Raw genomic sequence first — 14452 nt, 5'->3', positions numbered from 1 at the left:
GGCAGGAGTCAGGGTCAGGCCCTCGAGTGTCCCCGCTGCCGTGGCCGGGGGACGAGGACGCCGGAGGAGGGAGGCCGGCGGGGCGGGGGGCCGGCGCGGAGCCAATGGGGAGCTGGGGCAGGTGGAGAGGGGGGTGAGAGGGGGGTTAAAACCTCCCCCCCCCGGTGCCGGCGGGCGAGCGAGTGCCCGGGAGGAGGAGCGGAGCAGAGAGGAGGGCTGCCCCCGAGGGCAGCCCCGCGGAGCGCGGCGCGGCGGGGCCCCGCAGCTGGATGCCCGCCGGTGCTGGGGCTGGCCCTGGGCTGTGCCCTGGCAGGGGAGACGGCGGGGTGCCGGGGGTCCCGGCAGCTCCGGACGGGGCCGGGCCATGCACAAACCCATGGAGAAATCGCAAAATTTCCGCATCGAGGCGCTCCTGGCTGAGGAGCCGGCGCGGAGCGCTTCCCCGTCGGGGCTGAGCCCCGCGGCGAGCCCCGGCCCCGCCGGCCGCACAGATACCCCCTCACCGCGGGCCCCCCCGGCCACCGCCCCCCTCGCCCCGGCCGGCTTCGTCCCCAAACCCGGCTTGCTACACCTCCCCGGACCCGGGCTCGCCGCCTTGCCGGCCCTCTACCCGCCCGCGGTGTACCCGCTCCCGGCCCTGGGGGGCCAGCACCCCGCTTTCGCCTACACCGGTATCCCCCACCTGCCCCCACCCGGCGCGGAGCACCTGAAGGCGGCCGTGGCCGGCTCCTTCCCGCTGGAGCACTGGATCCGAGCCGGGATGCTGGTGCCGAGGCTCTCCGACTTCCACGGTGAGTGACTCGGGTACCGACCCTCCCGTCGGGTGGGACGCGGCTCTCGCCCCTTCCACCCTCCGGGGGCTCTCGCCAGCACAAGGGGTGCAGGTCCCCTCGGGGAGGGGCTGAGTCTCTCTGAGGCCGCTCCTCCGCGTGTCCCTGGCAGTTCGGGAGCCCGGTGGGGGAGGCGAGCCCTCGGGGCTGACCCCAGTGCGGGGCTCTTGCTGCGCCCAGACCCATACCTCAGCCAGGGCAGTTTTGGGGGTCCCATTGGCGGAGGGGGCGGGGAGGGGGCAAGATCCAGGCTCCAGAGACCTCCGAGGGCTGCGAGGCCCCGGGAACCCCACCCGACGGGCAAAGTCTCGCCCTAGCCCGGCCCGGTGCTGCGGGACGGCCCCGAGGGGTCCTTCCCGCCCCGGTACCAGCAGAAGCACAGCCGCTCCCGGGCCGGGCCGGCCCCAGCCGCCGGCCCCGCACGACCGCCGCGGGCTCGTTGGGCTCCTGCACCGCGGGGAGGAAACGAAAATAAAGAAGCGGCGGCAGCAACCGGCACCGGGAAACGAATAAATCCTACCCGGTGCGGTTGGGAACGAAGCCACACCGGTCTCTGCGGCAGGAGCTGCCCGCCGGGGCTGGGGCACGGAGGGGTGCGCGCCCGGGGGCCGAGGGGCCGGTTCCGTGGGGCCGATGAGCCCAGTGCCGGCGGGAGCTCGTCTGCAGCCCGGCCCGGTCCCTCCCGGCATAGCGCACAGTCCCTTGCAGGGTGAGCACGGCCAGGCACCGGTTCCTGCCCTGCAGTGTTGGGCCACGGGTGGGGAAGGGTCCTGCAGGGAACGGGTGGCACAAGGAGCGGCTTCAGGCTCTTGTCACACCGGGGACTGTCGCTGGCACTCCCGGCAGGGCTACCCGGCCCCTGCCCTATGCTTGGAGGTCTGGTCTCCGCAAATATGGGACCCGTGAGCAATAAATCAAGAGTTGCTTGTTAATAAACCCCTGGCACAGAATCCGGATTTATTAGCTGAGTTTAGTGTTTTAATAACCTGGGAGTCCCTTTACCAAAAAAAAAAAAAAGGCTGGATAAATCAGTTAATTAATAAATTTTAATAAACTGAATAGTAGTGCAGGAATGGAGAATTAACATGAAACATCTCATTCTTTGCCCCTTCCTCAAATTACAGCTGGGCAGGTTGAAGGGAAAAAGGCTGCTCCCTTCCCTGGGCCGGCTCCCTTTTCCTGGCTCTTCCCAGGCTGTAGGATCAGTCTGGCTGTGAAGTAGTGCTGGCACCTGAGGGTGAAGAACAAGCCTCCAGTGCTATGGGCTGTGTGTGCTCTTCAAGCATGTCATTAAGAGCAGGAAAAGAAAAAATAAATCTCTATTTGTTGGGTGGTGAAACACCTTCCACCTCCTCTGCAGAGGCCATGTTGTCGCCACAGGGTCTGGGTCTGTTGGTGCATCTCAACATCCAGGTAGCTTCATGCAGGGCAGGATTGGAGCAGGATCACACCTCTGCTCCTGCCCCTGTGGCCCCGAGTGCAATTTCTGGCTGGGATAATGCAGGGATAGTTGTGTATCAGATTTGCATTTGTGCATCAGTCCCATCCTTCTCAAGCGCAAGATTTGCTCTGGAGCTGGTTGTCTCCAAAACCCTGCTGAAAGGAGACAAATCCCAAATCATGAGCATGAGAACCGCTTGTGGAAGGAGCTTTTGGGCTGTGCTAGGATGCACGGGAACAGCATGTCAATGGCTCTCGTGGGAAGCAATAGGCTCGGTTTCTGGGGTTGCTCAGGGGGAAGAAAAGCAGGCTCTGACCCGAGATCTGCTGGATGGGGCCCAAAGCAGAGTAGAGGCAAAGGAGACAGACACATGTAGGTGTAACAAGGATACGGCAAAAGCTGCCAAAGCTGTAGATTTTTAAATCGGTGACCACAGCCCCAGCCCGTATCCTCAATGAAAGGTGTTTGTTCCCAGTTCTGGGCAGCCCTTTGCGGTGGGGATTGTCTCTCCCCAAGCTCTTCAGTTTAGTACTTCAGCAATTTTCCTGCTGTGAAACTTTTCTTGCTCCGGTTTGCTCCCAAGATTTGTCACACCAAACACAGCAAATCACTCTCCACTCTCTTTCCTTGCCTGATCTGCACGTGAGGAGGGTGTATTTGTCCCGCTCAGCCTTCTCCTTCCCCAATTATGCAGCCCAGCCGCTTCCATCTCCTCTGAGCTGGGTTTCCATCCTGACTGCTTTCAGGGTTTTCCTCCAAACTCCTTCCCAGTGTTGTCCCCTCTCAAAGCATAGGGACCAAGCTGGACGTGGAGCCTGAGCTGAGGCCTCGTTGCAGCAGAAGGATGAGGCGCTGTGTTTGCGGCTGCTCTGCCTACCTGTACCTCCTCATGGACATCACTTCTGACCTGGAGGATTTACGCTTAGCTTGGGGTCTATTCTCTTCTCCACACTTGTTCTCCCAGGGATCCCGCTCCCTTAGTCCTTTTTTTTTGTGTGTGTGTGTGTGTTATTCTCACTGTTGTGTAGATTCTGTCATCAGACCCTGTTCCTTCTCCATCTTCAGATCCTTGTTTCAGTCCATCTGGAACATTTGGATTCTCAGGTGCATCCTCAGCCCTTTCCTCTTGTGGGCTTGCTGCGAGCTCTGAAAGCAGGTCCCTTTGCAGGGTGTCTTGTCCCTGTAGTCACCAGGACTGGCCTCAGCTGCATGTTATGGCTGTGTCCATGCTCATGTTGCCCCAGTGTGCTAGCTGTGGCATGGGGACAGGGAGAGTGCCATGGGGATGGGAAGGGGCACTTGCCTAGGACATGCCACCTGCCCAGCCCTTCCTCATTCTTCTGAGGGTTGTGGGCTGGGCAGGAGCCTCCCGCTGTTAGCACAGGACTCCTGGGCTGCCTGTGGTTCCTGGGTGCCCTGTCCCAACATCCAGCCTCGAGAGACAGACGGACCTGCCTGGCTGAGGTTTCCAGAGTGACTGAGCACAAGCATCCATGCTGTTGGTGCCGGTTGTGTTTAGCTTTCCGGGTAGCAGCAGGCAGATATTTGGGAGAGATGCATCTGAAAGTCTTCCAGGATGTGTTCTGGGGCATCCCAGTGGGAGGTCACCCTTGTGATTTATTGATGGAAGATTCCAGGACTAAATAATGAATTCCTTCTTTAGTTGGCTGTGTAGAGATCTTTTGCAGGCACGGTCTAGTTTGATCTCCTGGGGACAGTCAGGGTGGGGAAGGAGCCCCTGAACCGAAGCCACAAGCTTTGCAGGGATGCATTGCGCACGCTCACCCCACTCTCACCTGCATACGGGGGAGGCAGGGTGCTGGGCAGGTGGTCTGAAGCAGTGGGTGCCCTTAGGAATCCAGCCTGGCCAGGCTCGCTCAGAGAAGTGCTCCCGCCTCGGTGCAAGCAAGCGCCATGCTTTCCTCCCTGGCTGCCTCTGCGGAGCTGCAGCCTGTGCCTGGCTGCCTCTGCTGCAATGCAGAGCGAGAAGGCTGGCTGGGAAGGTCTAAGCATGGGAGCAAGCAGGTCCTCGCTGCAGCCAGTGGGACGCTCCCCAGCCTGGGTCCCTGTCCAAGGGCTTCAAGCACCTTTTGAACCGTATTCAGCTCTGGGATGCTGTGCCTGTCAGTATTTCTGGGAGCGGTTATTTATTTGCCCTGGCTAGCAGCATGGAAGTGCAACACGGCGGTGGGAGCCAAGTGCGGAGACCTGCCTGCCACCAAGGAGACCTGTAGGAGCAGGGAGCGGTGACACAGAGCCGCGGGCTCTCAGGAAGAGCGAAGAATTTCCCACAGGGCGCCTGGTGCTCTGATAGCTTTCCTGGGACACCACTTGTCTGCATCACCTGTTCACCACCTTGACAGCTTGGACCCCAGGCCAGATCCTGCCCGCAGCGGGGCTAGGAGAGCGGGCAAGACAGGTCATATCAAACTGCTTCAAAATGCGCTGGCTTCCAAGGCTCACCAGGTGCACGGCGGTCTGGTGTCAGCGGGAAACACAGGCTGGAAAGCAGCAACCAAGGGTGGAGCAAGCAAGGGGCTACCAGAGGTGCCCTTACGGATGCTGCCCTGTGGACAACAGTCAGGGCTGCCAGGAGAAGCCAGCTCCTATGCTGGTGAGACCACCTCTCCCCCTCCCAGCCCCGATATCTGGAGAAACACCTCCAAAGCAGACGGGGTGCTAATTTCCTCTCCTTTATCTGCTAGCCCACAAAGTTAAGTGAACTATAGCTAAACAAACCAAATTAAAAGCAAGTGGGTTAATATCAACCTAGGATTACCCTTGTTATCAAGTAGACAGAACTGTATCAAATAAACCAACAATTCTTTATAAGCTTTATCTAATTACGCAGGAGGCAGCTGACTTGTAGAGCTCCCAGCCTCAGACTCAGAGGGCATTCCCAGCTCCAGGCCAAGCAATTTATTTACTGATACTGCAGCCAAATTCTGGGCACCCATCAGATGGGGTGGGATCCATCTGAACCCTGGCAGGCTGAAGTGATATTGAGATGAGTTCTGATCCTGGATATAGGGCTAGGAATCCTTCGGGAAGCAAAGGTGTGATGCTGAGGCAGTAGCTGGTCTGCTGGTAGGAGCTGGATAAGGAGGAGAACCTTCCTGAACGGCTTTTCTTTCTGTGGGATGGTGGTTGTGATAGGAATGAGTTGATAGCTCAGCTGGCGGAGACTGGGGGAGGTGAGCCCGGGGGGGATGATGTCCATGTCCATGCCGCAGGACCAAGGGAGGACAGGAGTACACCAAGCACACTGACAGGACAGCCTGGAGCTACCAGCAGGCACAAGGCATCATTTCTCCTTTGCATGGGAAACTGAAACCTACCTCATACACTCAGACTCCACTTCTTCCTCCTAACTTTGCTCCTTCCTCAATGAGGAGCTGCAGAGCCTCTTCCCTCCATGGTCTCCCCATGCAAAGCAGCCAGAGCCCTTCAGGGAAGCTGACAGCAGGTCTGAGGCCAGAGATTTTGGTTGTTCAGGTCCGCGCTGAGCTGCTGCCGTAGGTGGCTGAAGGTCAGGTGGATCTTAAGGCTGTACCGGTTTGGGCTCATCCCATCTCATCTGTAGGAAAAATCTTGAAGTAGTCATGGTGGGGAGCAGCGGTGATGGGTAACAGCTCCTGAAGGGTGTATTGCCAGAGGAGGTCCCAGGTTAGGTGGCCAGCTTGGCTGGCTGTGCAGGCTTGGCTTTGGAATGTTGGTGGCTTGAACTGTATGAGAACACCCCAGAAGGGTTTGAGGGATCTTTTCTGTCAGCACGGAAGCAAGAGGCAGGACAGATTTCCAGGGAAGTCAGAATCTGTACAGGGTTTGTAATGGGCACCACTGCACTGAGCCTGAGTTTGAGACACTGAGATGGAGAACCTGGGATGGTCAGAGGGACTGTGGTCCAGAGGTCGGTCCCCTGTATCGGCAATTATTTTGGATGTATCACGTTTGGATTTATCTGGTTTTGTGCAAACTTTCTGTTATTTTCCCTGCTAGACCAAGCAGTCCTCAGCATCTTACCCGGGGAAGAGTGAGTCCCTTGGAGGAGTGTTACTAAAGCAAATTGCCTTCCAATCTTCTCTGAATTTGGACAGATTGAACCCCCAAGCTTTTGGGGTCGACTCACTTCTGTGCCTCCACTCTTTCCTCTGCTTTGGGATGGGGAATTTGGGCTGCAACATGATATTTTTTTTCACCCCTGGTAAAACAGCCTTCCACTCCAAAAAGCACAGAAGTCCTGGCTTACTGGATCCTAGGATGTGGACGCACCCTCTTCCCTTCTCTTTCCCTGAAGCATCCTCTACAGACCTGGCCAGAAGGAGGGACCTTTCCCTGACCTGGTGCAGCCAGCCCCCGCAGAGCAGCCTCTGCTTCAGGGAGGGACTGAGGCACTGGGTGCCCCTGTGCACCCTCCCGTCTCTGGCAGCAAAGCAGGGTTGCTGGGTGCTGGAGTCCTTGAGCTGCCCGATGCTGCCAGAGGATGCTTTGTGTTTTGCTCCAGGGCAACACTGGATGAATGAATTTCCCCTTCGGTTCTTTCTGATGAACGTCTGTCTGGTCTTCACCCCAGGTTGCTGCAAGAAGTGTTAGCCTGGGCTGTCCCATTGCTGCAGATGCTGGTCCCTATGGCATCTCCTTTCCTTAGCTGAGAGGAGCCTTCCTGGATCTGTTTGGTCTCATGTCTCCATGGAGGGTTTGTACAGCCAGCCAGAGCCCAGGCAGCAGCCGAGCTCTGCAGAGCTGAGCTGTCTTTCATCTGGCATTCATATTTGTCCTAGCAATCCTTTGAACCTCTCATTTGGTTTTATCCTTGAACATGTTTTGTGTGCAAAATAATGCACCGTGTGTGTGTCAGAGCTGTCAGCATAGCACACCTCTATTCAGTCCCTACTTTAACTGGCCAGCGGCTGCGAGCTGGGTCTCACGGGCTGTCTCTCCTGGCACTGCGGGGCTGCAGGCACCGGGTGGGTTGTGTCTGTCCCCCCTCCCACGAGGAGTTTGCAGAGCCCCAGCCCAACCTAGGTTCTGCCTGTTTGACCCGTCCCACCCAGCATCCAGGTATTTGGAATCAAACCCGGGTTGTCATCAGTTAATGCCCCCTTCATAAATTCCTGCCTCATGCGTAATTGCTGTGTTTGTGAAGGGCTTGGTGGACACCTCGGGAGATGGGCACGTCGGGATCAAAGCTGCAATGTGGGGGAGACAATGTGGATGATGCCCCATGCCCTGCAAAGAGGGCTGGCAGGAGCGACCATTGCCAAGCACGGCACGTTCCTGGGGCCACGATGCTCCGTCTCGCCCCGCGACACACGGCAGAGAGGACGTGCCAGGGACCTTTCCCGTTGATGCCTCCCCCCACGCTGCTCCAGCACTTTATTCCCAGCTGCAAACCTCTGGGTTCGATTGCTGCTGCGGTGCTGAGAGAAGCAGTAAAAACTGAACCCCGGGACGACAATAAAGTCAGCGAAGAGGAGATAAGCAGGGATCAAACACGGCGCGGCAGCCACCCCGTGCTGGACTCTCAAAGGTCCTTTTGTTCCCGCTGCCTCCTGATCCAGCGCCGCGCTGCCTTCAAGGGCTGCGGGGAGATAGCGGGGCTCACGGGCAGCCCTGCCGCCGCAGCCCCTGGCAGTTGGGCAGCCACCTGCGCGGCCTGGCAATAAAAACGGAGGTTTAATTTCAGTCACAGGATTGATCCCAGTTGCACACCGAGGCCTGATAAGGTATCTCGCTGGTTCCTATCAGCCAGGCAATAAAGCCATTATTGGGGCGGGAGATGGTAGAAGAGACACTCGCCTTCCTCCTCATTTCGGGCTTGCTGAGGAGATGTTTCCCGCAGCCCCCAGCCCCACTGTCCCCTGACCCCTGCCCGCTGTCTGCCCCGCAGCCGCCCCACAGTCTGGCCTGATGGGGAAGTGCCGTCGGCCCCGCACAGCCTTCACCAGCCAGCAGCTCCTGGAGCTGGAGAACCAGTTCAAGCTCAACAAGTACCTGTCCAGACCCAAACGCTTTGAGGTGGCCACGTCACTGATGCTCACGGAGACACAGGTACCTTGGTCCTGGGGAGCGGGGGGTGGAGGATGGCACCAGCTGTCTGTCAGGGAGGTGGGGGGCCACACTGCGGGGTGGGAAGTCAAGGTCATGAGCAATGCTGATGCTACTTGCCTGGCTGCCATCAGCCTCACCCCCATTGCCCCCGTCAGCGCCTGTTCCCAAGGCTTCTCCTGCCTGAGGAGCTCCAGGATCTTCTCTCATGAAGGGCCTCCCAGAAATACTGCCCCTCTTTTTACCCACCACCCCCAACTTAGAATTCAGAACCTTCCCACACTGTGAGAGGCAGCTTTTTGCTGGGCTAAAACTCTTTCAATGTCCCCATGCATGTCCTTGGGCATCCTGGGGGATTGCTGGTCCACTCCTGCCCCTCACCCTCCACCCTCTGTGGAGGCAGGGGAAAGGGAGCAGCCCCCTGGATGCTCCTCTCCCTGTGGCATCCTCAGCCTCCTCACAGTCCTGCAGCACCACGGGATGCTCCGAAATAAAGAGGCTTTAGGGGGGCCCTCCATGCAGGGAAGGTGACAGAGTGAGTGGGGACAGGATGGGGCAGGGGGACACATTCTTCCCTGGGGGCTCTCCCTCGGCAGGTGAAGATCTGGTTCCAGAACCGCCGCATGAAGTGGAAGCGGAGCCGCAAAGCCAAGGAACAGGGGGCTCAAGTGGAGGCTGAGAAGCAGCGAGGGCTCAGCAAAGCCTGCGAGAAGCTGCTGCCCGGCGAACCCGGGGGTCAAGCTGCCGAAAGCCCCGAGTTCATGGGCTGCAGCCCCGGCTCGGGCTTCCTGCACCGCAGCACTGCCGAACTGGGCTATGGCCCGGACTCTTCCTGCTCGGGGGGCGAGGAGGAAGAAGAAGAGGAAGAGGACGAGATGAGTGCCACGGAGAGGAAGATTGGCTCTGTGTTGTGAGAGGTGGACGGAGCCAGCCTGGGAGAGGGGCCAAGCTGTGGTTTTGGGGGTCCCTTTGCTGGCAGACACAGACTGTACCCGGGCAGAGCGGTGGGGGCTGCAGGTCACCTGCCCCCCTCTTTAACTTATGTGTGTTTGGATCCTATTTAACTCGTAATTATTCCTCTGTGTGTATCTGGGGGAGTCCCCACGTCCCTCCCCTATAAAGCTGTTATCCAGATGCCTGTGCTCTTCCTTAGGGGATGGGAGGCTCTGACCCACTCCTGCCACCGCCCTGCCCTGTTGGGGTCTCTGGGGAGCTGGGTGGGGACAGCAGGCTCACACAGCTGGAGGGGAGAGACCCCGGACCTTCCTTCTACTGTGTGCTACCGCTTCCCTGCAGACACGACAGCATCTGGAGCAGCGCATCCCTGCATGATGCCGGCTGCCCTTCCCCTTGGCGGCGTGAAGGGCTGGGCAGGAGGATGCCCAGGATGTGTGCCTGCCCACCTCGCCTCCATCCTGCATCCGTGGTGGGGTCGGCGCTTTGCCAGGCAAAACTAAGCTGCCTTGTGAAGCAGAGCTGATCAATTGGTTACTGCAGTGGTGCTGTTTTCCATGTTACAATCAGCCTGGGGGCATTGGCGTGGCATCGCCCTGAAGCGAGGTGGTGATGGAGCCCTCCTGGGTTTAGGGTGGTGCTCAGGCTGTTTGTGAGGGCTTAATGCTGTGATGAGCCCCTCCTTTTCCCATGGCAACATCTAAACCGCACTCAGCCCCTTTCTGGGCTCATTCCACGATCCTCTTTGGGGCCCTGCTCACTCCAGTGGAGCTCAAATCAACCCCTGGTAGCAGGATGACAACAGAGATCCTCCACCACCTCCCTAAAAGCACTAGACTGGAGCCCTGACCCCCCTCCCTTCCAAGTGACCCCCCTCCTTCCAAGTGTCCTCAGGATGCTGAGGCAGACCCTATAGACCTCCCATGCCTCCCGCATGCTTTCTGGGCCTTGGGGATACTGAGATGGCCGTGCAGGCAGAGGGACCAGCCCTGTGATGCCCAGCTTCCCCCCTCCCCCTCAGCCCCACGTCCAGCTGTCGTCTCCTCTCTTCTCCTTGCCCCTGCCTGGGGAGGGCTGGCTGCCCCTGGGACCTGTGGTGGGGATGCCCCCAGTCACCTCCGGCAGCCGGTCAGTGAGGGAAGGGAGAGGTAAGTGTTGGTGTGGGGCTGTCACACCTCTAGCACCTGGTTAATGCTGCCGTGGGGCTGGGGGGCAGCACCCTGGGCAGGGGGACAGATGCGACGCTTTGGGGACAGAGGGATAGACAGGGGAAGCAGATGATGGGAGAAAGGAGCATGGGAATGGACTCATGGATGGATGGATGGACGGACGACGGTCCTGTCCAGTCCTGCCCTACCCGGTCCTGCGTGGGGTGACAGTGACCCGCAGCGGCTGCTTGCAGCTCAGCAGCTTCCCCCTGGGTGCGTGGCCAGGCAACACAGCCCAGGGCACAGCAGGGACCCCCTGCCCACGAAGGAGGTGTCCAGACCCCTGGCACTGCCCGAGGCGGGGGAGCTCTGGTCCTGGGGAGGGTGCAGCCTCTCCACAGAGCAGGAGAAGAATAAGCACAGAGCAGAAGGGGCATAAATATGGGGGAAAGGGGGAAAGGGGGGGGGGGGGGAGGAAAGGAACACGGGAAGGAGGAGTGGGAAAGGATGGTACCCAATTCTCTACCATTGCCCTGCGGGAACAGGGGAGCAGGAGAGCCCCATTGTCCCAGGGGAGCTGTGTCCCCCCCAGCAAGCCCACAGGGCTGGGCACTGTGGTGCTGGCAGATGCCAGCCCATGGCTGCAGGAGCCTCAGGGCCGAAGATGTCTGATGTACAACCCGGTGTACAACCCGATGTACAAACCAATGTACAACCTGATGTACAACCCAGTTCTCTGGCAGCAGGGTGGAGGGCATGGAGAGGACCACAGGCTGGAGCTGGACACACTGGGATGGGGGTGAGATGGAGGGGACAGGGATGGCAAGGGCAGAGAGGGAAAGGAGAGAATGAAAAAAGCAACAAGAACAAAGACTGCCAGGAAGGAGGAGGGGACCTGAAGGGATGTCACAGACTTAAAATGTTCACCTTGATGGGCCGTGACAGGTTTAATTTCCAGAGTACAACCATTAAAGTGATGGATGAGGGGCGTTCATCTCCCACTTGGCGCACGTGGGCCCTCGGTGGCTGTGAGAAGGTTTGTTTTGTTGCTGTTATTTATTGTTGTTTCTGCAGGAGCCAGGCACTCGTCCAGTGCTGGGGGGACAGAGGAGGGGACAGGATTGATGCCGGGGGGGGGGGGGGGGGGGGGTAGATGGGGTGCTGATTTACGGCTGCTTAGCGAGGTGACTCATGTTGTAAACGTCGACAAATGCCATCAAATCTGCGTCTCCTCCCTGCCTCGCCCGGCACCCTCCCCAAACTGAGGGATGTGCTCTCCGCCACGCTGCTGCCTGCGCACCCCTGAGGGGCTGTCTGGCCCTCCTCCGTGGGGACACAAGGGTGTGTCGCCCCCTCCCCCCCCCGCCCTGAGGGACATCCAGGGCACTAGGAAGATGCAGGAGTGTCCCACGGTGGTGTCCCGTGGGAGTGATACCTGGGACACCTGATGGGCTTGTGCAGTCAGGGCTCCCCAGGCTGTGTCCCTCTGCCCCTCTGCCCCTTGGCCGGTCTTGGCCCCACAACTACTTTTGGCAACGGTCACCACTTGTCATTTATGTCACCAAGGAGCTCGGGGTGACCTGGTCTCGTTAAGGTGCCGCCCCATCCCTACGCCCGCACCCTCCAGCCTGCCGCACCCGGCATCCCTACCTCTTAGTCCCGCAGCTTCCTCGCTCACCCATCCCGCGCCCCCACGCACTTCACGGCAGCCCCTCTCCCCACGCAGCTTTGGGCCTGTCTCCCTCCCCTGCACCCCTGGGCTCTCTCCTGCACCCCTCCACCTGCCCCCCGCCCCCTCTCCCTACCCCGACCCCCCCGCCGCCATCCTCCCCGCACTGCGCGCCCGCCTACTGCCCCCTAGCGGCCCCCGCCGCGCCCCGCGCGCGGATTGTCCCGAGGCGGCCGCCGTCGTTGCTCCGGGAGACGCCGCCGCCGCCGCCGCGTCCGGTCTCTATGACAACGCAGGCCGGGGCCTCATGGCGTTGAGCGGCCGGGACCGGGCCGGGCTGGGGTCGGCAGGGAGCTGAGGTGGCCCGGGCTCTCTGGAGTCGGGCTGGCGGTGGCGCGGGGCCCAGGCTCTGCTCCGGGCGCCCGGCGGGGTTGTAAAGGACTGGGCCGTGCCCCAGGGAGCTGGGCAGGCTCTTGCCATGGGGCACGGGGTCGCGCCACAGGGTTTTAGGGGGCCAGGCAGGGCTATGGGGCAGGGCTTTGCTATACTGGGGGTTATAGCGGACTGGGCAGGGCAGGGCTGTGCTATAGAGGCCTGAGCTGCCACAGAGAGTGAAGTTTGGTTCGTTTCATGGTCGGTGCCAAGGGGACTCCTGTGTGCAGAGCTGTGGTGCCTGGGGACAGCGTGGCCTGCGGAGAGGGTCGGGCTCACAGGAACGCTCCTGGGGATGCTGCAGCCCCCTCAGGGAGGTGTGCCAGCCTGAGCCCTGGGGAGGAGTGGCTGGGTCTCTTGGAGTGCAGAGGTCTTGGCAGCAAAGGCTGGCTGGGTGCAGAAGCAGCGTGCACAAAGACTTTTTCCTCTTGTTTTTCAGATGCTTGCTCAGGCACATGGCGAGCCCCAAAACTCTGACTCTTTTCGGAAGCTATGCTGTGGCTGCATCAGGAAGGTGAGTGGTGGAGCAAGAGGTGCCGTTGTCACAGGTGGATTTACTGGCAGGGTAGGGAGAGGAGAAAAACAAAAAAGCCTTTAGCCTTTGCATCCCACGTTCATGATGTCCTTTAGTATCTGTTGTTTGGGCTGTGGCCAGGAGGTGTCCCCTCTGGACTCCTGGAACAGGGCGTTCGGTGACTCCTGGAGCTTCACTGCTCCTCATGTCCTTTTGCCAGAGTCAGAGACTTTTAGTTGTTTGAGAGATTTCCCTTCCCTCCCCCCCGCCCCCCCAAAGTGCTAATGTTCCCGTTGCAACTTCCTAAGCTGTCTGCAAGAAAGGCAAAGAAGAAGAAAGGAGTATTCTGGGGCATTGAAGTGGCTGAAACACTCAGGTGGCATGGCTGGGAACTCGGAAAAGAGATTATCAAACATCTGAACTTGAAAAATGTTGATGAGAAAACCCAGAAGCTGAGCTACAGGTGCGTGGGAAGTTTCTTTCTCCTTCATACTCCTCACACTCTCACTGCATCTTCATCCTTCCTGCTGTATCAGTCACAGTAGCACCTTTGCTTGGATTCATCTGCCCCCTCTTCTCTTGGGCTGTGTGCTGGAGATAGCACATGCACACTGACACAGCGGGACAGAAAATGGCTAATTCAGAAGCATAGCCCTTGTTCCTGGCAGGAGTATTTTAAATGAAATGCCTTTTTAAAAATTCTGTTTTGCTGATACTTCTGTCTGTGAGGCATTTCCAGTCTAGTGAGATTTTAATTGTGGATGTATGCCAGCCAGTCACTAGTGTGTCCTAAAACCATTGCTCCCGGGAGTCTCGTTAGATGTTTAGCCACTCCAGCACCCCCTGTAACCCTCCCTGCTCCGAAAATCAAATGTTTCTGCCCAGTGTGTTTTGCTCTTGATGCATGGCCTGAGAATGTAAAATCTTGTTCAAGAAGGGGTAGGTACTTGGAGCTGAGAGTGGGTTTTCAGGACACCAGGGTTCTGCCCCTGCTTCTGACTCCCAAGATACTTTTGGGATCAGGTGTGTAAAGTGCTTCTAATTGTGGGGTCTAGAGGTTTTAATTCTTTATTCTCTTTTCTGCTGTCTAACTTAACAACAGCTGTATGCCCTCAGACAAAATCTCTTGTTTTGATTTCGTTATCTAGATGTCCTTCCACGCGATTCTTCTTCACTGTTTTTCCACAGCCGATCACTCTGAGCCCTGGTATGTCCTTAACTCTGCCCATCATTTTCCGGCCCACTGAAAAGGTAAAGTGCCAACATCAAAACTGCTCTCAGTGCTGAGGCTGGCTTCTAGAGAAGCAGTGGGCCTCTGCCTCTCTTGTCCTTTATAATTTGTTTTCACTGGAATGAATTGGTCCTTAGGGAAGGTTCTAGCATAGAAAGACTGGGAAGCATGACCTTCCTGCTCTC

General features: G+C 58.6%; 2 protein-coding genes across 2 annotated transcripts in view; both read left to right on the top strand.

The window, feature by feature from the left end:
- The first annotated feature begins 364 nt into the window (after nt 1–364).
- Nucleotides 365–9233, top strand: LOC104482447 (uncharacterized). Its single transcript, XM_086751438.1, has 3 exons — nt 365–791; nt 8162–8322; nt 8916–9233. The coding sequence occupies exons 1-3, from the start codon at nt 365–367 to the stop codon at nt 9231–9233; spliced, it is 906 nt and encodes a 301-aa protein (XP_086607564.1).
- A 3190-nt stretch (nt 9234–12423) lies between these two features.
- CFAP65 (cilia and flagella associated protein 65) overlaps nt 12424–14452 on the top strand; it is a 33372-nt gene continuing 31343 nt past the window's right edge. Inside the window, exons 1-4 of the mRNA XM_086750971.1 lie at nt 12424–12449; nt 12962–13036; nt 13345–13499; nt 14185–14287. Of these exons, the coding sequence (XP_086607097.1) occupies nt 12962–13036; nt 13345–13499; nt 14185–14287 (333 nt within the window). The 5' untranslated portion in view covers nt 12424–12449. The remainder of the gene's footprint in view (nt 12450–12961; nt 13037–13344; nt 13500–14184; nt 14288–14452) is intronic.

Source organism: Chlamydotis macqueenii, chromosome 6 (genome assembly GCF_036417535.1).
Source record: "Chlamydotis macqueenii isolate bChlMac1 chromosome 6, bChlMac1.mat, whole genome shotgun sequence".
NCBI lineage: Eukaryota > Metazoa > Chordata > Aves > Otidiformes > Otididae > Chlamydotis > Chlamydotis macqueenii.
This window is presented reverse-complemented; position numbering and strand designations above follow the sequence as displayed.

Coding starts and splice junctions, on each gene's coding strand:
- LOC104482447 (XM_086751438.1), top strand. CDS start 365: ATGCACAAACCCATGGAGAAATCGCAAAATTTCCGCATCGAGGCGCTC. Junction 792..8,161: donor GAGGCTCTCCGACTTCCACG/GTGAGTGACTCG, acceptor TCTGCCCCGCAG/CCGCCCCACAGTCTGGCCTG. Junction 8,323..8,915: donor TGATGCTCACGGAGACACAG/GTACCTTGGTCC, acceptor CTCCCTCGGCAG/GTGAAGATCTGGTTCCAGAA.